Source organism: Rhinatrema bivittatum, chromosome 3 (assembly GCF_901001135.1).
Source record: "Rhinatrema bivittatum chromosome 3, aRhiBiv1.1, whole genome shotgun sequence".
NCBI lineage: Eukaryota > Metazoa > Chordata > Amphibia > Gymnophiona > Rhinatrematidae > Rhinatrema > Rhinatrema bivittatum.
The window spans coordinates 376,716,332-376,741,819 of record NC_042617.1 but is presented as its reverse complement, the minus strand read 5'-3'; the positions used below and the strand labels follow the sequence as shown (position 1 = coordinate 376,741,819).

Here is a 25,488-nt window from a genome sequence, read left to right as displayed (position 1 = left end):
CCACAAAAAAGATGTTGGAAGCAATAAATGAATTGAGAGGGGAAATGTCAGATATCTGTTCCCGTGTGGATGAGATTGAGCAGCGACAGGAGGATCAGGCTACTCACACTGAAAAACTGCAAAAGGAGACTGTAGAGTTGAGAGAAGGAAGGAAGGATTAGCAGATTTGAAGGATCGAGCACATAGGAATAATCTGCGCAGAGGAATTCCTGACGTGCAGGAGTATACAGATTGTGTGGATGTGGTGAGACGAGTATGCAAGGCCTTGCTGGTTGGCATAGGGGATATATGGAGGTGGAGGAGCCAGTGATTCAGACTGAGCGGGTACATCATTTGGGGAAGGGGGGGGCCCAAGCGCCAGAATCTCCCTAGAGACAGTGTGGCTTCAGAAATTTCCAATTAAAGAAAAAGTGATGGCAACTACAAGGGCTGGTGGGACTTTTCAGTGAGAGCTTCATAAAAGAGGTACTGCAACAAAGCAACATGAAATACAAGTGACTATTTCCCTTTGGTATTTTGTTTCCTATCAAAGGGGAGACATGTAAGAGTGAAATTGGTTGATGAAGAAAGAGAGGCCTTGAAGAAGGTGGGGTTAATTCGGCCCCCAGAAGCTCGTCAGATGCAAGAGGGAGTGTAGTCGGGACCGGGGACTCCAGCACGGACCCGCAAGGTTTTTGAGAAATGTCAATAAGCTCCGACAAAAACAAGGAATGGCGCAAGTACGGATGGTCCTGGCTGAGCAACATACGACATGGAGTGGGATCATGCAGTTTTCAGGGTTGCTTGAAGGCGATCATAGGGATTTCATAACACCCCCCCCCCCCCCACCCCTTCTATGAAAAAGACATGTTTATAAGTACAGCAGTGGGTAGAAAGGGGCTATGGATTGGTACAGCATTAACATAGAAATGACAGCAGAAGACCAAACGGCCCATCCAGTCTGCCCAGCAAGCTTTCACACTTGTTTTTTCTCATACTTAACTGTTACTCTGTGGCCCTAGTAACCTTTTGGTTCCAATTCCCTTCCACCCCCGCCATTAATGTAGAGAGCAGTGCTGGAGCTGCATCTAAGTGAAGTATCTAGCTTGATTGGTTAAGGGTTGTAACTACCTCAATAAGCATGCTACTCCCACGCTTGTTTACCCAGCCTGTGCAATATAAATCCTCTTTTCTTCATTCCCCCCTGCTGCTGAAGCAGAGCGCTACGCTGAATATGCATTGAAGTGAAGTATCAGGCTTAATTGATTCGGGGTAGTAACCGCCATAACAAGCAAGCTACACCCATGCTTATTTGTTTACCCAGACTATGTAATTCATGCTTATTTGTTTACCCAGACTATGTAATTCAGTCCTTGTTGGTTGTTGTCTGAATATAAATCTTTTCATTCATTCCCCCCTGCCGTTGAAGCAGAGAGCTATGCTGGACAGCAGAGAGCTACATTGGATATGCATTGAAAGTGAAGTATCAGGCTTATTTGGTTTGGGGTAGTAACCGCCGTAACAAGCAAGCTACTCCCCACTTTTTTTTGTGAATGCAAATCCATTTTTTTTCCACATTTCCTCTTGCCGTTGAAGCATAGAGCAATGTTGGAGTCGCATTAACCGTGTGAATGTTTATTGAATAAGGGTATTATCTCCAGGTAGTAGCCATCATTCCCGCAAGCCACCCTCTCTTCATTCACATCCTCTAGACTTTATGGATCCACAGTGTTTATCCCACGCCCCTTTGAAGTCCTTCATAGTTTTGGTCTTCACCACTTCCTCCAGAAGGGCGTTCCAGGCATCCACCACCCTCTCCGTGAAGAAGTACTCCCTGACATTGGTTCTGAGTCTTCCTCCCTGGAGCTTCAAATCGTGACCCCTGGTTCTGCTGATTTTTTTCCCCAACGGAAAAGGTTTGTCGGTGTCTTTGGATCATTAAAACCCTTCAAGTATCTGAAAGTCTGTATTATATCACCTCTGCTCCTCCTTTCCTCCAGGGTGTACATATTTAGATTCTTTAATCTCTCCTCATAAGTCATTCGATGAAGACCATCCACCTTTTTGGTCGCCCTTCTCTGGACCGCCTCCATCCTGTCTCGGTCCCTTCAGAGATACGGTCTCCAGAACTGAGCACAGTACTCCAGGTGAGGCCTCACCAGGGACCTGTACAAGGGGATAATCTTTTCCCTTTTCTTACTCGATATTCCTCTCTCTCTGCAGCCCAGCATTCTTCTGGCTTTAGCTATCACCTTGTCACATTGTTTCCCCGACTTCAGATCATTAGACACAATCACCCCAAGGTCTCTCTCCTGCTCCGGGCCAATCAGCCTTTCACCCCCCATCGAATACAGTTCTTTCGGAATACTTGCTTATTGTGAGATGTTACTGTTGGTATGTTTAAGAGATGTTTCAATATTATAAGGGGCAAGGAGGGACGGGTAACATCTGGGCAGAGGGTTTTCCCCTTAAAAATATCTTTGCTAAGGATGGTCGGAGCAAAGAAATGGAAGGTTTTTGGGAACTGGGAGGGGAGGGTATACCAGTGATGCATTTCCTAGGAGTTCCAAAAGGTACCTAATGGGGAGCATTAAATTACTCTCCTATAACATTAAGGTGTCTCGAATGCAGGAAGATTTTGTTCTCTTGCAAGAGACATTTCCGTAAGAGGGATGAGAGTTTTGAGACAAAGACTTTCAGCATGTGATATTTGCACCAAGGGAAGCGGAGGATATGTGTACAGAAGGCCCTTTCCCCAATGGCAGGCAAAGGCATCTGAGGCTTGTTTGTCAGCCCCGGACAAGGATCGGAACTGATCCACCTTCCTGTTGCAGAGGGATGCGAACAAATCCACATCTGGGGTCCGCCAAAGACTGACTATCCGATCTACCGCTTCTTGTTTCAGGGACCACTCATGGGCCAGAAGGCAAGACACAGCCTGTCTGCTACCACATTCTCTATCCCGGCCAGGTACATGGCTCGAAGCACCATATCCTGCGACAAAGCCCAAGACCAGATATGAACGGCTTCTTGACACAGGAAGAATGACCTCATAACTCCCTGTTTGTTGATATATCACATTGCCATTTGCTTGTCAATCTGGATCAGAACCACCTTGTTGATCAGCTGATCCCTGAACACCCAGAGCTCGTACCGGATCGCGCAGAGCTCCAGGAAGTTGACCTGACATTGTGCCTCCTGGGCAGACCACAAGCCCTGATTGCGTAGCCCTTCACATGGGTACCCCACTCCAGGTTGAACACATCAGCAGAGAGCACAATCTGGGCAGGGGGACTTTGAAAAGGCACCCCTAGCTCCAAGTCGGTCAGACTCTCCCACTAAGACAAGAGTCCTGGAGAGGCAGAGTAACCCGGATGCAAACGTGGAGGTCCTGTGTGGCCTGCTGCCACTGGGACCGAAGGTCAATTGAGCTCTGCGCATGTGCAAGCGAGCTAAGGGAGTAACATGAACGGTCGCAGCCATGTGTCCCAAGAGCTGCAGCATGCCAAGATCTGCCGGCTCTGGTAGATCAGTTCCACAACGTGAGTGCCCATTCGCAGGGAAGATACACTAGGCCCTTAGCCATGTCCAACTTGACGCCAATGAAGTCCAACTGAGGCAATGAAACATAGAAACATATAGAAACATAGAAATGACGGCAGAAGACCAAATGGTCCATCCAGTCTGCCCAGTAAGCTTTCACACATTTTTTCATACTTATCTGTTACGCTTGTCCCTTATAAGTAACTTTTTGATTCTAGTTCCCTTCCACCCCCGCTATCAATGTAGATAGCAGTGCTGGAGCTGCATCTAAGTGAAGTAACTAGCTAATTGGTTAGGGGTAGTAACTGCCGTAAAAAGCAAGCTACATCCATGCTTGTTTACCCAGACTATGTAATTCAGTCCTTGTTGGTAGTTGTCTGAATATAAATCATCTTTTCTTCATTCCCCCTGCTGTTGAAGCAGAGAGCTATGCTGAATATGCATTGAAAGTGGAGTATCAGGCTTATTTGGTTTGGGGTTAAGATGAGACTTTGGGTAGTTAATAATAAACCCCAAGGACTCTAAACACCCGAACAATCAAGCACAGAGATCATACCACTTCTTCCTGGGTGGGGCTCTTGACGAGCCAATCGTCCAGGTAGGGGAACAAATGCACCCCCAACCTGCGGAGGTACGCACCCACCATGGTCAGGCACTTGGTGAAGACACATGGAGCTGAGGCCAAACCGAATGGCAACACCCTGTACTGAAAATGATGCTCGCCGACCACAAAGCGCAGATAATTCCTGGGAGCATGGAAGATCTCAATGTGGATGTAGGTGTCTTTTAGATCGAGGGAGAAAACCAACCTCCTCTTTTGTAGGAATGGAATCCAGGTGCCCAGAGTAACCATCTTGGACTTTTTTCTTTTTAGAAACTTGTTCAAGGCTCTCAAGTCAAAAATAGGACGGAGTCCCCCTGTTCTCTCTGGAATCAAGAAATAATGGGAGTAGAACCACCACCCCCCGATTCAGCAGAATGAGCTTTAGGGCCCTGGTCATTACAAGGGCGGTGAGCTCGCCAACAGTATTTCCTGATGCAAGGACTGACCCCCAAGAGGGGCATGAGGGAGAGTCTGGAGGGACACCCAGAAAGTTTAGCCGGTACTGACACGACAAAATCCACTGGTCCGATGTAACACTGGGCCAACGGTCCAGGAAGAACCATAGTCAGCACCCAACCGGAGGGTTCTGCCTCAAGGGTACGGGCTGTAGGCTTACACGCCCTCACAGCCAGTCAAATCCCCATTGCAGGACTGGTCTGGGTCACTGGCTGAGGTCTGGGGGTCCGCTGCTGTCTAGAGCAGCCCTAGAGCCCATCCGCTGGGCCCAGATGAGAGGAGGAGGAGGATAGTATTTCCTCTGGTGGTAGAAGGACCTCCTTGGTCCCTGATGCAAGGACTTCCTGGCTGAAGACGGCGGGTTCGACATACTTAAGAGATACTGCAGGGTATCATGATGATCCTTCAATTGAGCCACTGCATCCCTCACCTTGTCACCAAAAAGGCTGTTGTCAGTACAGGGCAGGTCTACGAGCCTCTTTTGCACCTCCGGGCAGAGGTCTAAAGCCCTAAGCCAGGCCATCCGGCAGGCACCAATTCCTGCGGCTGCCACCCTCGCCATCTCAAAAAAATCATAGGTGGAATGCACCTCATGCTTGCCACATTCCGGACCCTGCTGGATGACCGCTGAAAAGGCATCCTGCTGCTGCTGAAGCAGGCGCTCTATCAGCTCCTGGATCTGCTTCCAGAAGTTCCGAGAACAATGTGTCATATAAAGCTGGTAGGAGGCGATCCAAGCAATTAGCATGGTGCCCTGAAACATCTTCCTTCCTAACATATCCAGCGCCCTGTGCTCCCATCCTGGAGGGGCGGAGGCATGGGTTCGAGAGCGCTGGGCCCTCTTAAGGGCAGACTCTACCACAACCAACTGGTGAGGGAGCTGACCCTCTCAAACCCTGCAGCTTGTTGGAAAAAAATACACTGCGTCAGCCTTCCTATTCACCGGAGACAAGGAGACGGGGTGTTCCCAAATCCAAAGGAGGAACTCCTTGAAAACTTCATGAACGGGAACTGCCACCACGTCCTTTGGGGCATCCACAAACTGGAGAACCTCCAGCATCTTGTGTCTGGCATCCTCCTCCTTAAGAAGTTGGAACGAAATGGCCTTAGCCATGGCCCACACAAAACCAGCGAAGGTTAAGTCCTCAAGCGGGGACCGGCATTGCTTCGCTGGAGGAGACGGGTCCGAGAGAAGGTCACCAGAGTCATCAGAAGAAGACTGATGTATCATCCCCCCACAGGATCATAAGGAGAGCCATCATCGCTAAGAACGCCTGAAGATGGCCGTGGGGGAGGATTTCCCAGGCCCAACAGCTTGGTCACCAAAGGCACAGATGGCACAGCGGGCACCAAGGGTTCCAAAGGACCCCGAGCCAGACCAGGTAACGCTAGCCGCGGAACCAAGGACCTTGAGGGCCCCTCCTCCTCTGAAGACCTCACAAAGGGGACAGCATCAGGAGGCGGCGGCACTGGTGGCCGCTGGGGCATCGATGGCACCCTGACTACTGGCATTGGCTGCATGGGGAGAACGTCAAGCAGAACGTCGAGGTGTTCCAGCAGTGGTGCCAACATTAAAAAGGCCAGGCTCTGGCACCAGTGGGGATGGCGACTCAATGTCTTGAAGGGCTGGAACAATTGCCAACTGCACCCTGCGTTCAAGCTCCTCCTCAAAGGTCGCCAAGGACAGGCAGCCTGAGGAGGAGGCGGCGGCGTAGCCAGATCCACCTTGGGGTCCCGAAGGGAATTGGAACCTGGCACAAGTGTAGAAACGCCTCGGACCCCTGGCATCGATGGAGGGCGCTACCACCTCATCGCAGGGTCGCTTTGGGGGCATCACAGCAGGCACCGGGGCCAACCTGAGCCCAGCACCATGTGAGGATGGAGACTGATAGCGATGTTTTTGCAACTTCCCACGGTGCTCGGCCTGGTCTTTCCCTGGCGCCAAGGATGAAGGACACTATCCCAAAGACTTCGAGCAAGAGGAGGCTGATGAAGGCCAATCTCCAGCAACCCTCTCCACCAGAGGCCCAGGAGGAGTGGACATTGGGTGATCAGTGTCTATTGGTTCTCCTCGCCCCTGCCAGTGTCAAGAGTTTGGACTTCCTAAACCCGAACAGCTTTTCTATCTTGTCCAGCCAGGTATGCTAGCCCTTAGGAGTCATCTGGATGCAAAAACAACAGCCTTGGATGTTGTGTGATGGCCCCAAGGAAAGGAAACACACCTCGTGCAGATCCATGAGGGACATAGGCTGAGGGCATTGGCGGCATTGACGAAAACCCGACACCATGACAAAAAGGACGGCAAGCAGTCGATGACCAGCGGACTCCGGAGAACATCGCTACAGTGAATCGAATACACAGAAGGCAAATCGATTACCGTCATGGTTAAAAGTTGAGGTGAAAGAGGCTATTTTAGCCAAAAAAAAATCCTTCAAAAATTGGAAGAAGGATCCATCTGAAGAAAACAGGATAAAACATAAGCATTGTCAAGTTAAGTGTAAAACATTGATAAGACAAGCGAAGAGAGAATTGGAAATGAAGTTGGATATAAGAGGCAAAAACTCATAATAAAAACTTTTTAGAATATATCCAAAGCAAGAAACCTATGAGGGAGTCGGTTGGACCATTAGATCACCGAGGGGTTAAAGGGGCTCTTAGGGAAGATAAGGCCATTGCAGAAAAACTAAATGAATTCTTTGCTTCCGTGTTTACTAATGAGGATGTTGGGGAGATACCAGTTCCGGAGATAGTTTTCAGGGGTGATGAGTCAGACAAACTGAACGAAATCACTATGCACCTGGACGATGTAGTAGGCCAGATTGACAAACTGAAGAGTAGCAAATCACCTGGACCAGATGGAATGCATCCTAGGGTACTGAAGGAACTAAAAAATGAAATTTCTGATCTGTTAGTTAAAATTTGTAACCTATCATTAAAATCATCCATTGTACCTGAAGACAGGAGTGTGGCCCATGTAACCCCAATATTTAAAAAAGACTCCAGGGGCAATCCAGGTAACTATAGACCAGTGAACCTAACTTCAGTGCCGGGAAAAATAGTGGAAACTATTCTCAAGATCAAAATTGTGGAGCATATAGAAAGACATGATTTAATGGAACACAGTCAACACGGATTTACTCAAGGGAAGTCTTGCCTAACAAATCTGCTTCATTTTTTTGAAGGGGTTAATAAACATGTGGATAAAGGTGAACTAGTAGATATAGGGGCGGATTTTAAAACCCCTGCGCGCGTAAATCCAGCAGGATTTACGCGCGCCTATTTTGCATAGGCCGCCGGCGCGCGTAAGTCCCGGGGCTTTCGAAACGGGGAGGGAGAAGGCGTTTCGGGGGCGGGCCCGGGGGCGTGGTCGAGGCCTCCGGACCATGCCCCCGGGACAGGACGACGGAGCGGGGCTGCTGGCGACAGGCGTAACTTTGCCGACAAAGGTAAGAGGGGGGGTTTAGATAGGGCCGGGGGGGGGGGGGGTGGGCGAAGAAAATTTCCCTCCGAGGCCGCGCTGGGCTCGGCGCACGCAGGTTGCACAAATGTGCACCCCCTTGCGCGTGCCGACCCCGGATTTTATAAGATACGCGCGTATCTTATAAAACCTGGTGTACTTTTGTTCGCACCGGTGGCGCGAACAAAAGTACTGGTGCGCGTATTGTTTTAAAATCCGCCCCATAGTGTATTTGGATTTTCAGAAGATGTTTGAGAAAGTCCCTCATGAGAGGCTTCTATGAAAACTAAAAAGTCATGGGATAGGAGGCAATGTCCTTTCGTGGATTACAAACTGGTTAAAAGACAGGAAACAGAGAGTAGGATTAAATGGTCAATTTTCTCAGTGGAAAAGGGTAAACAGTGGAGTGCCTCAAGGATCTGTACTTGGACCAGTGCTTTTATATTTATATATATATATATATATATATATATATATATATATATATATATATATATATATATATATATATATATATATATATATATATGCGCAAAAAAACCACAACAAAAATGTTTGGGGAAAAGGCACTATTGTTTCTCATATAATTAATCTCAAAAAACTCCGTGATTTCATTAAAATAATTATGCTTTATTGAAAAATATACTTAATATCAATTTTACTATTTTTTATAAAACATTCCAACAATAAAAATATTAGTGGGACACACCGCTGAGAGGATTTGAGAATGATCTATTTGAACATCTAGAAAGAGTTATTTGAGACTAAGTTTTAAGACTTAGTCTCTAATTAATAACAACATATTAATGTTATAACAATGATACATAACATATAGGTTTAAAAACGAAGTGGTGTTTTTCACTTAAGAAGACCAACAGTAATACTGAAAAATTCATTCTCTGGTGTTATTTTGGCAATCGAGGGATAGATTGAGATTAGAGGTAGTATAAAGTTGAAGGTAAAGATGAGATGGGCTTAAGATTGTATGATTGTGGATATTGCTATTAAGGTTCAATTTAATATATAAAAAATATTTTTATTGTTGGAATGTTTTATAAAAAAATAGTAAAATTGAGGGGGGCGCTGTTCGCCACGAGGCAAGATGGACGTCCGTGACTGAAGCTCCGGAGTCCCTCCACCTTATAACCCCTTTTTGAGTGGGAATCGCAACTCCTAACTTTGCATGTTTGCTTGCCTGCCATTTCTAAGGAGAACGGGGTAATGTCGGTGAAAAAAAGAGGGCTGGACTTGCAGAAATTCTCTTTTACTAAGGCGGCAGCGGAGGCGCGGAAGAGCGGGCCTGATATATCTGACTGCGCGGTGGAAGATATGGAGGACGCAGAAGTGGAGGCCCCGATCCTATCGCCTCAACAAACCACGGAATCTGTCTAGTTTGGCAGATCTCCCTACCAAAACGCTACTACGCGATTGGTTTGTGGAGCTACGGGCAGACATGAAAAAAAATAAAGAGGAACTTTTACATTCATTCGCCGAGCTCAGAGAAGATTTTCTTGCACTGGGGCGGAGAGTCGACGAAATTGATCTCAGAGTAGAACAACACGCGGCTGACATCTCTGACTTAACGAATACGGCTCACGGTAATCAGAAAGAGATTGCTTCGTTATTTGATAAAGTTGAAGACATGGAAAACAGGTCTCGGCGCCAAAATCTTAGACTCCGGGGAGTGCCTGAAACTGAAGAGTTCGCTAACTGCTTCACTGTAGCAGCGGACTTTTGCGCTTACATCTTGCAGCAGGCCCCGGCAGACATACTGCAGGCCCACAATACCGGAGACTCTGATATCAGATTTGAGCGGGCCCATCGTGCGCTGGGGGCGCGCCGTGATGGGAAACCGCGGGATATTCTCATTAATTTTCTTAGCTTTCGCCAGAAAGAAACCATCTATACCATTGCACGGCAAAAAAAGATGTGGTCGTGGCGCAATCATGATATTGCAGTCTTTCAGGACCTGGCGGCGAGCACGTTAAAAAAACGTTATGAGCTGCGGCCTGTTACGGAGGAGCTCCGCAAAGCTAATATCCGGTATCGCTGGAATTATCCATTTGCTCTCTCGTTTCAACACGGCGGCACTACCTACCGGCTTCAGAAAGCAGAGGAAGCTAATCCCATATTCCAGCAGGCCGGTATTGACCTTCGAGTTACATTACCAGCCTGTTCGTCAGCTCCACTACCGAGGAGGGATGCTGGTCTAAAATGGCGTCGGGTCGAAAGAAGCAAGCGGAGGCCCCTCACACGCTCTCAGCAGTCCCAGGAAACTCTTTCTGACCAAGGGTGAAGAGGACAGCTGAACCTGGTTCTATGTCTAACTGAACTGTTTTTCTCCTTGTTTAAGGGGTTGTGATTCTAAACATCTAGATGGCTAAAATTAGGGGGTTACTGTTTTCTTGTTAATGTTTGCATGGTGTTTATTTTGCATGGGGGGGGGGGGGGGAGGCGGATGTTCGGGGACTTTGCCAAGCGGTGAATCGCACCCTTAGATTATGATCCACATTTTAATTAAGTGGATCTCTATGGGGCGGGTTATTCCTAGTACTTTGGGAACTTCAACTGCATTTGTTAACCGTTTCAATGGCGAGACCAGCCGGCTGTTACTGGTTTCTTCACAAGGTCTCTATGCTGGCGGGAAGATTTTTACTGCCTTATTGCGGTCAGAGCCAATACTGTTTCACGCTTGCTCGACCCATACAAATCATGATTCAGGTTCTTTCTATTAACACTAAGGGTCTCAATACATATCGGAAGCATCAGTTACTCAATGCTGATTTGAAGCGTTTCCATGCCTCGATAGTATATGTGCAGGAAACTCATCTCAAGAAAAGGTATGAGAGGCTTCTTAAGAGCCGTGATTTCCCTCATGTCTTTCATGCTGCTGCTCATAAACACTCACGATACACGGGCATTCTGTTATCAGCTGATTTGCTCTTTGACCCAGTACTAACCATCTTAGATGAGGACGGTAGATATGTCCTTCTCAAGATTAAGATAGGGAGTGAACTCTATACCCTTATCTCCACATATGCACCTACTGGTAATCAGGTACCTTTTCTTCATAAGATTAAGCGCTTATTACACGAGCATGGGGATGGTATGGTTTTATGGGGGGGGACTTCAATCTCACGCTAAACTGTAAGCTAGACAACTCGTATCAGGGGGACCCCAACCCACTTTTGTCCCGCCCGACGTCCCATACTCTCCTACACACTATAATGAAGGAATGGACTTTGACTGATGTGTGGCGACATCGGAATCCCGGGTCTCTGTCCTATACCTTTTACTCTGCACCACACAATTCATACTCCCGCATAGATTTTTTCCTTTTGGATGCTAACCTTTTATTATGGGCTCAGTCCAGTGAAATTGAACCTATCACGTGGTCGGACCACGGGATGATTCGACTAGAGCTTTCTATGCAGCGGGGACCTAAAGGCCAAATCTTTTGGCGACTAAATACTTCTTTACTTAGGGAACAACAGTTTCTACAAGCCATGACTGGGCACTTGCAGGAATATTTTGACATCAATGCTCCCTCAGTTGAGTCTAAGGGCATTCTATGGGAATGCTCCAAGGCCATAGCTCGTGGGTATTGTATTGCTAAAGCCACGGCTCTTAAAAAAGAGAGAGAGAAGAAAAGGCTTTCGCTATTACAAACGATCTCTGATTTGGCCAGACAGCATTTCCAGAGCCAATCTCCGGCAGCCAGGCTAAATCTGCAAACGCTTGACGACCACCAAATTATACATCAGTTAGACTTGAATAAACAAGCCTTCTATGAAGGCAGCGATAAAGCAGGGAGATTTTTAGCTAAACAACTGAAGGCAAAAGTGATGCAGAGCAGTATTACCAAAATCCACTCCCCTCAGGGATCATTGATAGTGGATTCCCTTGAGATCCGAAACAGCTTTACCAGTTTTTATGCTTCTCTGTATGCCTCTCGCACAGACATTCTGGAGTCTGATATTGTAGATTACTTGGCCACAGTGACCATCCCATGCTTGTCTGAGGATCAGCAATTAGCTCTCGACAGCCCTATCTCTGAATTGGAAGTGCAGACCACTATTAAGGCCCTTAAAGCAAATAAATCCCCAGGCCTTGATGGCTTACCTGGGGAATATTACAAAGCCTTGTCGAATACTCTGGTTCCCCATTTAACAGAATATTTTAATTGTGTCAGGGAGGGAGGTCCTATACCTAACCAATCCAATACAGCAGGAATCACTGTGTTACCTAAACCTGGTAGGGACCCAACCCTTTGCGGGTCTTATCGTCCAATCTCCCTTATTAATCAAGATTTAAAGATACTGGCCAGGATACTAGCTGTGCGCTTGAATAAGTATCTGCCTTCTATGATTCATTCTGATCAAGTGGGATTTGTACCCCATAGAATGGCTGCGGACAATGTCAGGAAAATTATTGACTTAATTTGGTGGACGAGGAGGGAGCGCATTCCTGCTGTGCTTCTCGCTATTGACGCAGAGAAGGCGTTCGATTTAGTACATTGGCCTTACTTATTCCAAACGCTACATAAGATGAATTTTGGCCCTTACTTCATTCAATGGATACTTCAATTGTATGATCGACCTAAAGCTATGGTAAAAGTGAATGGTGGCTATGGGGACGCTTTCTCCATTGGCAGAGGCACGCGGCAGGGGTGCCCTCTGTCTCCCCTGCTGTTTGCGTTATTTCTTGAACCATTTGCAGTCCGTATTAGGACTTCCCCGGCCATTCGAGGGGTGGAGTTGGGTTCCTGTCATTATAAACTCTCACTGTTCGCGGACGACATTATGTTTACATTGACAGACCCTAGCTCTTCTCTGCAGGGGGTTGAATATGAATTGCGGTCCTTTAGCAAGGTTTCGGGATTTACAGTAAATTTTGAGAAATCCGAGCTGCTGAATCTCACGCTATCTTTGCCGAAGTGCAATTAATCTCCAACCAGTTTCCTTTTCGATGGGCCAAGCACTCTTTAAAGTATTTAGGTATTTATCTAAATGCGGAAGTGACGGACCTGTATTCACTTAACTATAAGCCCCTGATGCGCAAGGTGGATAGAGATCTGGATCAGTGGTATAGAGGATCCTTCACGTGGTTGGGGAGAATAGCCATTATAAAAATGAATGTCTTGCCCAGGTATCTATACCTATTCTCCACACTGCCGGTATTCCTATCCTCCCGATTGCTGCATAGAATTCAAAGGAAAATTTTTTACTTTATCTGGAGGCGACGTCCCCCACGGGTGGCGCGTAGAACACTGTATCAGGTTAAACTTCTTGGGGGCTTGGGAGTACCTGATTTGCGAGCATACTATGTCGCATCCCAGTTGCGGCCTGTTTTAGATATAGCCCGAGTCACCTCTCCTAAGCAATGGGTCTCCATTGAACAATTTTTGACAGGGTCCATGCCTTTGGGAGCTGTTCTCTGGCAGCCTCGAACCACTTGGAGATGGTTATCAAATCCTCCATGGCGTTAACTACCACACTCAAGATCTGGGGTCAGTGGAAGACTAAGTTGTCGGGAGATTACTCTTACTACTATGCCACATCCATTTTTCATAGTACCGTTTTTGCGGCTGGCTACCAATCTAAAGATTTCCAGGCATGGCAGGCGGTGGGCATTACAACTCTTGGCCATATGATGCAAGGGGGTGAGATATTGCATTGGGAACAATTTACCTCTAAATATGCTTTGGGTATGAATCAATTTTTAGCTCATGCACAGCTCTGTCACTTCCTTAAATCTGTCATCACGTCTGGGAGATTTAGTCTAACCCGGTCTCTCTTTGAAAACTACTATGTCCATGCTGATCATCTAACAAAAGGGATCTCTAAAATTTATCAAATGCTTTTGGCTCTAGATCCCTGTATTCCATCGCATATACGGAAATAGGAGGAGGACCTGGGGGGATCGCTTACAGCGAAAGCCTGGGGTATCATTTTTAGGAAGGCTACTACATGTGCTATTTCGGCTAGATTGCAAGAACATAGTTATAAAATGTTATACCGATGGCATTTTGACCCAGATAGATTGCACCGCATATATCCCTCTGTATCAAATCAATGTTGGCGAGAATGTGGTGAAACGGGTACATACCTCCATGTCTGGTGGCAGTGTCCGAAAATTACACACCTTTGGAATACCATTGAGGGGTGGTTGGGTAAATTGCTAGGAGTATCCATACACTGGGAACCGGCTTCTGCCTTATTAAATGCTCCTACCGAAGGTCTTGATCAATATCAGCAAAAATTGTGTATTTGTGTGTTAATAGCTACACGTACTACTATAGCACAATATTGGAAATCAAATAAGATTCCGCAGCTCACTGAAGTCCTGATAAAGGTTCAGCGATATCGACGACTGGATCATCTCACGGCGATAAAGCATAATAGATTGCCTACATATATTAAACTATGGCGCCCCCTCATTAATTGGGTACCTTAAATGGTCCCGCTTTTATAGTCTGCCTGTTGACTTTCTGCTTCCAATATGTCCGATACTGTTTGATGTTGCTATGATGTTTGTTAACGCTTAGATGGAATATGCTGACCTACCTGATCTTGATGTAGCTCAGCCGTTGAACCTACACTTATATTTATTTTATTTTATTTATTTTAAATTTTTATATACCGGAATTCCTGTATGCAATACAAATCAGTCCGGTTTACAAGTAACGAAAGAGGTTGCCCTGGTCTGGGAAGTTAGACCTGGGTTTTTTTACATAGAACATGGAAAAATAACAATAAACCATTGAACATTATTACAAGTAACATAGAATGTAACAATAGCATGAAATTTATAAGCTGCCTACACCTAAGCCCTAGGCAGTGTACAAAGAGACATACATAAAATCAACAAGACAAAAAAAACAAACAAACCAGAACAATCCTAACAAAAATTCTCCTAGGACAAACAAGATGGTAGTCCTCACATGGGTGACAGTAGTTATAGTACTACAGATGTATGTTCCTTTCTAGGGAAGGGAGGGGGGGGGGGAAAGGGGTTCTCTACATTCTAGTGAGTAATATAAGCACAAGCTGGCATCGTATAATCTTCTCCTTTCATGTTTTCATGGGATGTACAATTACTGTTTTTCAGTATTGAAACTATGTGTTACCTGTACAGCGTTTGCCAACGTTGTAATATTCTACTCATTGTGTGCTTTTGTTGAATTGAATTGTATTGAAAACTTTAATAAAAACATAAATATTAAAAAAAAAAATAGTAAAATTGATATTAAGTATATTTTTCAATAAAGCATAATTATTTTAATGAAATCACGGAGTTTTTTTAGATTAATTATATGAGAAACAATAGTGCCTTTTCCCCAAACATTTTTGTTATTGGGGGTTTTTTGCGTATATTATATGGTAAGCACTAATAATAATACACAATACGTTGCCTTATTTTTTTATTTATATATATATAGATATATATATATATGTGTGTGAATGATCTGGAAAGGAATACGAGTGAGGTTATCAAATTTGCGGATGATACAAAATTATTCACAGTAGTTAAATCACAAGCAGACTGATACATTACAGGAGGACCTTGTAAAACTGGAAGATTGGGCACCCAAATGGCAGATGAAATTTAATGTGGACAAGTGCAAGGTGTTGCATATAGGGAAAAATAACCCTTGCTGTAGTTACACGATGTTAGGTTCCATATTAGGAGCTACCACCCAGGAAAAAGATCTAGGCATCATAGTGGATAATACTTTAAAACAGTCGGCTCAGTATGCTGCAGCAGTCAAAAAAGCAAACAGAATGTTAGGAATTATTAGGAAGGGAATGGTTAATAAAACGGAAAATGTCATAATGCCTCTATATCGCTCCATGGTGAGACCACACCTTGAATACTGTGAACAATTCTGGTCACCCCATCTCAAAAAAGATATAGTTGTGATGGAGAAGGTACAGAGAAGGGCAACCAAAATGATAAAGGGGGTGGAACAGCTCCCCTATGAGGAAAGGCTGAAGAGGTTAGGGCTGTTCAGCTTGGAGAAGAGACGGCTGAGGGGGGATATGATAGAGGTCTTTAAGATCATGAGAAGTCATGAACCAGTAGATGTGACTCAGTTATTTACACTTTCGAATAATAGAAGGACTAGGGGGCATTCCATGAAAATAGCAAATAGCACATTTAAGACTAATCGGAGAAAATTCTTTCACTCAACGCACAATAAAGCTCTGGAATTTGTTGCCAGAGGATGTGGTTAGTGAAGTTAGTGTAGCTGGGTTCAAAAAAGGTTTGGATAAGTTCTTGGAGGAGACGTCCATTAACGGCTATTAATCAAGTTTACTTAGGGAATAGCCACTGCTATTATTGCATCAGTAGCATGGGATCTTCTTAGTCTTTGGATAATTGCCAGGTTCTTGTGGCCTGGTTTGGCCTCTGTTAGAAACAGGATGCTGGGTTTGATGGACCCTTGGCCTGACCCAGCATGGCAATTTCTTATGTTCATATGAGGAGAAATGGAGAGGGACGCAGTGCAGGAAAAAACACTTTCCAACGAAAAAAAAAGAGCATGAGCTCCACAACCACAAGACGACAGCTCTGCGGAAAGAGAGACTGAAGAGGGACCTCACTTGGATGTGCATAAAATGGCATGCTGGGCAAGCTCAGTGTGCCAGTCAAAGTTTCTAGAAATTATGTCATAAGTTTTCCATGCCACCCTCCATCTGATGTCACCCATGTGAGGACTACCATCTTGTTTGTCCTAGGAGAATTTTTGTTAGGATTGTTCTGGTTTGTTTGTTTTTTTTGTCTTGTTGATTTTATGTATGTCTCTTTGTACACTGCCTAGGGCTTAGGTGTAGGCAGCTTATAAATTTCATGAAATAAATAAAAGTTTATCTAAGACGAACCTGAACAAAAGAAAAAAAACCCAAAGAAACCAATACAAAAAAAATATTCTTTGAGGAAAAAAAAAATCTGAAATTTCCTGGTGCAGCTTAAAAGAGCAACAAACATCCTTTTTCATCAGTGGAAGAAAATTAACTGAGAACTGAGACCAGTATGCAGGAACTCCTGTGCATGCGCAGATGTCTTTCTTTCTGAGTTCTGATACACCAACCTTATAAGTGACCAATCTTCCAAAGATGATCAAGAAAAGACAACCTAATCCAAAATGCTTACAATTCATTGACTGTCACAAAAGCAAAAATAATTACAAGTGAGAGGTGATTGTTTCATACTTAGCCATTATTCGGTACCATCCAGGTTACCTTGACAAATAAGGAATAATCATTAATGCCTCCAACCCACCTCATTTTTAAGTATATATAAAAAAAGATTTGGATCTGCTTGTTAGACGTTATCCATTGAAGAATGAATATGGAGCCAGCTTGGTCATGCTAAATTTGTTTTGGATCCCCTGAGGAAGGACTTTGCTTCGAAATATGGCCATGTCAGGATGGAATTATAAATTACGTTTTGACAATTTTGCAAAAATGACACTTGGAGCTGGCAAAGAACATACGGACTGATGTATTTGGGACTACAAGAGAAACGGAGGAACTGACCACCTCAACCTTAAGAATTTCAAAAAACTTTTAAAAAATTTTTAATACTTAGCAGTACTCTACTGTGGGGTTTGTTTGGATTTTTTTCGAATTGCCAATTCTAAAATATAAAACAGCATATTTTGTGTAACAAAATTTAAAAACAACTTTTACTTACCTGTAAAGATGTTATGGATGCACTATGACCTTGCAAAACAGCCAAGGGTGCACATGTTCGGAGACACCACACTCTAATCATTTTGTCACAGCTTCCAGCAGCAATCATGGTGTTCTCATAATTCACTGCCATATCAGAAATTTCAGCTGCATGCCCTCTTAATGTGGCCAGTAACCTGCCATCATCTGTTGCCCAGATTTTCACAAGGCAGTCATCAGAACCCTAAAGATAAAAATATTCACCAGTACATAATTAAATACTGTTAAGATTACTACATAGAACCATATTCAATAATGACAAATGCTGTGAACTCACTGTTTCAGTTTGATAGTTTATACTTAATACATACTACTCTCTATGTTATGAGACAATATCACCTTATTTAGGCACAAAATCCTTTCTACTGTAAAAGCTACAGGGCTTGAAACACTACAACAATGCAAAATGCAGAAGGAGAATAAATGAATACGCCACAATGCAACTTTTTCTTCTTAGTGTGAACTATAAATATCTATTGTGGCCATCATAATGGGCACTCCCAGTAACAGAATACCTTCTTTGCCTTTTCTGTAATCATGGGCTGATATTGATTTTTTTAGTTTTTTATGCAGATGAAAAGTCACTTATCTTATCCTTTATAAGTGACTTTTAATCTGCACACATGGGTGACATCAGCAGATAAAGCCCCAATGCGGAAACCTTATGTCAAAGTTTCTAGAACTTTGACTAGGCACAAGGATAATGCCCAGCATGCTCTATACCACATGGGGTCCCCTCTCCAGTCTTATAAACAGAATTCTAATTAAAAAAAAAAAAAAAAAAAAAAAAGAGGGGAAAACCCAACTCCACTGGGGGGCAGGCAGGTTTCATGAGAACTAACATCCTGCTGAACTTTGAGAGCTCCTGTTACAATTTAGCAACTCTGCTTTCTCTGAGGACAAGCAGAATGGTATCCTCACACATGGGTGAATCCCTAGCTACAGGCTGCTCCTCCACACAGAAGGGAACCAACAGAGACCCAACCAGGTGCCAACGGGTACAACACCACCGCTGCTGTTGGTAAGGGGAGACAGGCTGAACCCAAAAAATGGACCCTAGGAGAGGGGGGGGGGGGGTTCTACAGCTTAAACAGACTGGCCGAACCTAGTGTCGCATCAGCCATCCCTATCCAGACAGTAATGAGATGTGAATGTGTGGAGAGAACTCTACGTCCGAGCCTTGCCGATCTCCTCCACGGAAACTGCATGCAAGTGGGCCACAGATGTTGCCATGGCTCTGACAGAATGAGCCTTGACATGACTCCCAAGATGCAGTCCCGCCTGAGCATAACAGAAGGAGTATCAATCTCTAGCCAACTGGATATTGTCTGTTTGGCAACGGCAACACCCAATCTATTCTTATCAAAAGAAATAAAAAGTTGGGTGGTTTGTCTATGGGCTTCTGTTAAGGCTTGCTTGCAGTCCAAACTGTGCGGTGCTCATTTGCCTTGCTACAAAATAGGGCCTGGGAAAGAATATTGGCAGGACGATTAACTGGTTAAGATGGAAATCAGTCACCACCTTAGGCAAGAACTTAGGTTAGACTTTGGGTAGTTGATCACGAACCCCGAGGCTTGTGGAACCCACACTATCAGGGATAGAGCAATCAGTGCCCCTGCGCGGTTATCACTCTTGATTAACCAGTCATCTAGGTACGGGAAGACATGCACCGCACGACGCCCGACATATGCAGCTACCACCGCCAGGCATTTGGTGAAGACAAGAGCTGAGGCCAACCCAAAAGGAAGCACCCTGTACAATCGAGCGCCTTCTCCTAAATGAAGCAGAGGTGTTTCCTGTGGCTGGGAAAAATGGCTATTTGAACATAAGCTTCCTGCAGATCGAGAGAGCAAAGCCAGTCTCCTCTTTTTAGGAAAGGAATCGGCGTACCCAGAGCGACCATCTTGAACTTTTCTCTTGAGAGAAACTTGTTCAACGCCCTGAGGTCAAGGATGGCGTATAAGCCACTGTTCCTTTTTGGAGTTAGGAAATACCTCGAATAGAACCCTTGGCCCTGCTGGGGGCAAGGGACTGGCATTACTGCACCTGCTGCGAGAAGGGTGGATACTTCAATCAGAAGTGGGACTTGCTGGGCGGACAAACCCTACGATGGACATTGGGGGGGGGGGGGGGGAGAGGGAGGTCCCTGGGAGGCAACTGAAATAGAGACAGTACCCCTGATGAATTATGGTAAGGACCCATCGGTCTGAAGTGACATCCTCCCGGTGATGGGCGAAGCCAAGGAGCCTGCCTCCCACTGGGGGATCCGTCGTCCGGGGTGCACTCGACTGACTCATGCTCCCTCACCACCAGTCAAAAGCCTGTAGCAGGGGCTTGCTGGGGCGCCAGCTGAGGTCTAGGCGCTCACTGCTGGCAGGGGCGGCCCCTAGAGCTAGTGCATGGCATGCAAGCCCGGGAGGCTGGAAGATAATACTTCCTCTGCCTATATAAGGATGGATTTTCTGGACGAGGATGGGGCATCGGACGCATTAGCGGAGAGCTGTTGAAGGGTGTCATGGTGGTCCTTTAAACAGCTCTCCATATCCTGGACCTTATCCCTAAAGAGGTTGTCACCTGAGCAAGGGGAGGTCAGCTAGCTTCTCCTGTACCTCTGGGTGGAGGTCAGAAGCTCTGAGCCAGGCCTTCCTACGGGTGCCGATGCCCACCGTGGTGATGCGGGACCACCTACGATGTCTCAAAGACATCGTAGGTGGATCGCACTTCATGCTTGCCAGCCTCTAAACCTAGCAGGACGATGGCCAAGAGTGCCTTCTGCTGCTGCAGAAGCAGCCCCTCTGCGAGGTCCTGGACTTGCTTCCAGAGGTTTCGGTTGTACTGAGTCATGTATAGCTAGTAGGCGGCAATAAGGCGAATAGCATAGCACCCTGAAAGACCTTCCTCCCAAAGCATCAAACTCCCTTATGTTCTCGCCCTGTTGGGGGCAGAAGCGTGGGTACGGGAGCGCCTGGCTTTTTTCAAGGCGGACCATCGACTGGTGGGGGAGGTGCTGCTTCTCGAACCCCATGGCTTGCTGCACCAAATAGTGGCATCTGCCTTCCTATTGACAGGGGAAATAGAGATTGGGTGCTCCCACATGCAAAGGAGGAGGTCCTTGAATATGTCATGGATGGGAACCACCACAATCTCCTTAGGACCATCAATGAACTGGAGTACTTCCAGCATCTTGTGACACATTTCCTCCTCCGTGAGCAATTGGAATAGGCACCGGCTGCATCTTCCTCCTCAGAGGACTAAAGAGGGATTGCTCCGGAGGGGGGCATCGTGACCATTGGAGGATCGAAGGCCCCTCGGGCACCGGTTGCATCGGTAAAGCGCTTAAAAAGATGTCCAGATGCTGTTAGCAGGGGTGCTAGAATCAACGGCAGAGGCTTGGTCACCGGCATGGGCGGCTCCATGCTCTGAAGCGCCCTGAGCACTGCAATCTGAACCCTGCGGTTCCTGAAAGTCCGGTGAGGCTAGGACTGATGGAGAGGAACGAGGTGCCATCCAAGGTCTCCGAAGTGGCACGGTGCCTGGCATTAACATCAGTGGGGAACGCCTGGAACTCCAGGAGCATCGGAGGATGGGACCTCCGATGGCCAGGATCGCTTCGGTGGCAGTATGGCAGCCGCCAGTACCACACTGGAATCTGAGCCGTGTGCCGACGGCAACCGGTGGCGAGGCTTGAGGGATCTCCCATGGTGCTCGGCCTGGTCTTTACTCAGCACCAAGGAGGTGGAAGACCCCAATGTCCGGGACACTGGCGAGATCATGAAGGATGTGTCACTATCCCTGCGATCCTTCAGTGCCAGGAAAAATAGTGGAAAGTGTTCTAAAGATCAAAATCACAGAGCATATAGAAAGACATGGCTTAATGGAAAAAAGACAGAATGGCTTTACCCAAGGCAAGTCTTGCCTCACAAATCTGCTTCACGTTTTTGAAGGGGTTAATAAACATTTAGATAAAGGTGAACCAGAACTCCATCTCCGACGCACTAGAACATTGGGAGAAATGCCTCACAGCTATCAACTCCCTGCTCACTAACCTCCACCTCGCCCTCAATACGAACAAAACTGAACTTCTACTCATCTCCCCTCACTCTTCCCCTTCCCCTCTACCATCTGATAACACCAAATACCACCTCCTCTCAACACAACCTTTCGTGACGGACCTTGGAGTTCTCCTTGACCACCAGCTAAACATGAAGAACTACATAAATTCCATTCTCAAAGCCTGTTTTTTCAAACTTAACGTACTTAAAAAACTCAGACCCCTTCTACACACCCGACTTCCGTACAGTCATCCAGGCCACCATATCATCCAAATTAGACTACTGTAATGCTCTCTTTCTAGGGCTCCCTCACTCTTCCATCAAACCATTACAAATGTTACAACATGCTACAGCGAGACTCATTGCAAACTCTCGTAAATACGACCACATCACTCCCACCCTTAGGGACCTACACTGGCTCCCCATAGCCTCTCGTATTATCTACAAAACCCTCACTATAATACATAAAGCAATTTACACCCACAACTTCAACTGGCTAGACCTCCCTTTCACAGCCACCCAGTCCAATCGACCGACCAGAACAACCAAAAAAGGTACCCTTGTCGTCCCCTCCCTGAAAACAGCCCATCTCTCCTCTACACATGACCGTGCACGCTCCATAGCAGGTCCCACTCACTGGAACACACTGCCACCTGATATACGCCTCGAACCATGTATGAACAACTTCAAAAAGAAATTGAAAACATGGTTGTTCAAACAAGCCTACCCAGAATAAAAAGCTTACACCGTTTCCAATAAAAATAGACCACCTTGCGTCTACTCTCTCTTCCTCATACTGAGGAATCATATTTTGTTATCCTCTCTCCTCTTCATTCCGAGGATCCACGTTAATGTTACTGTTATTTCTCATCTACTCTATTTTTGTTACCCCCTCCCAGTTTTGATTCCCCTGTTAAAATGTAATTTCCAAACTTAACTAGTTTTTAATGTAAACCGGCATGATGTCCACAACTAATGCCGGTATATAAAAATGTTTAAATAAAATAAAAATAAATAAAATGTAGTGTATTTGGATTTTCAAAAGGCATTTGACAAAGTTCCTCATGAGAGGCTCTAAGAAAAGTAAAAAGTCATGGGATAGATGGCGATGTCCTTTTGTGGACTACAAACTGGTTAAAAGGCAGGAAACAGTAGTATTAAATGGACAATTTTCTCAGTGGAAAAGGGTATACAGTGGGAGTGCCTCAAGGATCTGTACTAGGACCTGTGCTTTTCAATATATTTATAAATGATCTGGAAAGGAATATGACAAGTGAAGTAATCAAATTTGCGGATGATACAAAATTATTCAGAATAATCAAATCACAAGCAGATTGTGATAAATTTCAAGATGACCTTGTGAGACTGGAAAATTGGGCATCCAAATAGCAGATGAAATTTAATGTGGGTAAGTGCAAGGTGATGCATATAGGGAAAAATAACCCAATGTTACACTATGTTAGGTTCCATATTAGAAGCTACCGCCCAGGAAAGAGATCTAGGCATCATAGTGGATAATAAATTTAAATAGTCAACTCAGTGTGCTGCGGCAGTCAAAAAAGCAATGTTAGGAATTATTAGGAAGGGAATGGTGAATAAAACAGAGGATGTCATAATGCCTCTATCGCTCCATGGTAAGACCGTACCTTGAATACCATGTACAATTCTGGTCGTTGCATCTCAAGAAAGTTATAGTTGCGATGGAGAAGGTACAGAGAAGGGCGACCAAAATGATAAAGGGGATGGAACAATTCCCCTATGAGGAAAGACTAAAGAGGTTAGAGCTGTTCAGCTTGGAGAAGAGACGGCTTAGGGGGGATACGATAGAGGTCTTTAAAATCAAGAGAGGACTAGAACGGGTAAATGTGAATCAGTTATTTACTCTTTCAGACAATAGAAGGACTAGGGGCACTCCATGACATTAGTATGTAGCACATTTAAAACTAATCAGAGAAAATTCTTTTTCACTCAATGCACAATTAAACACTGTAATTTGTTGCCAGGGATGTGTTTAGTGCAGTTAGTGTAGCTGGGTTTAAAAAAAGGTTTGGATAAGTTCTTAGAGGAGAAGTCCATTGCCTGCTATTAATCAAGTTGTCTTAGAAAATAGCCACTGCTATTACTAGCATCAGTAGCGTGGGATTTACTTAGTTTTTGGGTACTTGCCAGGTACTTGTAGCCTGGATTAGCCACTGATGGAAACAGGATGCTGGGCTTGATGGACCCTTGGTCTGACCCATTCTGACTATTTCTTATGTTCTTATGACTAGGCATAAAGTCTCTATAGCCTGCAAGAAATGCACCTCTCGGCCATGGAAATACGAAGCTAGTCAGAGACTGGGCAAAATTATGGTTTTTATTTCAGAAGTGAAAGGGAAAAAAGCAAGGGTGGCCATACTTATGCATAGAAATATCCATTTTCAACTTGTACAGGAGATTCACGACACAGAGGCTAGATATTATCATTACTGGTAAATTTCATGGGAGAGACATTACCATTTGTAATCTCTATGCGCCCATCGAATATGACCATTGCTTTTTCACAAACTTTAATTCTTGTTAGCTTAAGAGGAACTTTATTTATGGTTGGGGATTATAACTGTGCATGAACCTCTGCTGGACAAATCACCACAGGTAAAATTTCAAGAAATCTAAGGGGAAGGCGATCACTTATCTTTGCAAGGAGTTTCATCTATGTGATGTTTGGAGAGTTTTGAATCAGAGATCAAAGAATATACACATGGCTCTAGGGCATGTATAGCTGATAAGAAGCTATTTTAGAAATAAGCATGGCCCCTTGGTAAACTTTTCTGCCTATACTATCTAGGAACTTACTCTCCTTAGTAGGAGGTATGGATGAGTATGGCTTCATTCTTTTACCTTTCTTTTGTGCTGACTCCACCACAACAGAGTGGTGGTTTAGCTGAGGTTTTTGAAAGCCAGGTGCTGACTGTACGAGGTAAGTAGAGTCCGCTTTTTTGTTTACTGGAGCAACAGATCCAGGAGTTTCCCAATTCTTTTTTAGAAGGTCCAGAAAAACCTGATGAATTGGAATGGAAGTGATGACTTTTGGGGCATCCAAAAATTGGAGTAATTCCATCATTTGGTGCCTGTCATCTTGCTCAGATTGAAGCTGAAAAGGGACCAATTCCGACATTTCCTTCACAAAATTTGTGAAAGAGAGGTCCTCGGGAGGAGAACGCTTTCTGCTTTCAGCAGGAGAGGGTGGTGAAGGTAAATCATCTGTATCCGTAGAAGAATTATCACCCCAGGTGTCATAAGGATCAGGTTGTTGACCTATAGGACACCGAGGGGGTTGGATACCTGAAGGACCCGGTTGAGGCTCCGAGAAACCCGAAGAAATCACCGGGGGCATTGAAAATACCCTTGGAGGCATCGGTGCCGGCATCGAAGGCATCGATGGAGCCGATGTACGTTTCGCCACGGAGGAATGTATCGGTGGCGAGGGACGACATGGCACCGATGGAACTACTCCCGAAGGGGGAATTCGATACGGTATTTCTGTGCCCAATGAAGTGGCATCGGGGGAGCGCACCGGTGCTGTCGGTGACCCTGGTATTACCGGTGGAAGGACGGTCATAAGCGCTTCCATCCATGCGAGCAGCGGTGCCAGCACTGCTGGAATCGGGTCGATGACTG

At 45.4% G+C, this 25,488-nt stretch overlaps 1 protein-coding gene across 2 annotated transcripts in view; it reads right to left on the bottom strand.

Moving 5' to 3' along the window:
• The window catches only part of PHIP (pleckstrin homology domain interacting protein), a 944,985-nt gene that overhangs the window by 840,637 nt on the left and 78,860 nt on the right, over nt 1–25,488 (bottom strand). For both annotated transcript variants that reach the window (XM_029595577.1, XM_029595576.1), the window contains exon 7: nt 17,739–17,960. In XM_029595577.1, the coding sequence (XP_029451437.1) occupies nt 17,739–17,960 (222 nt within the window). The remainder of the gene's footprint in view (nt 1–17,738; nt 17,961–25,488) is intronic.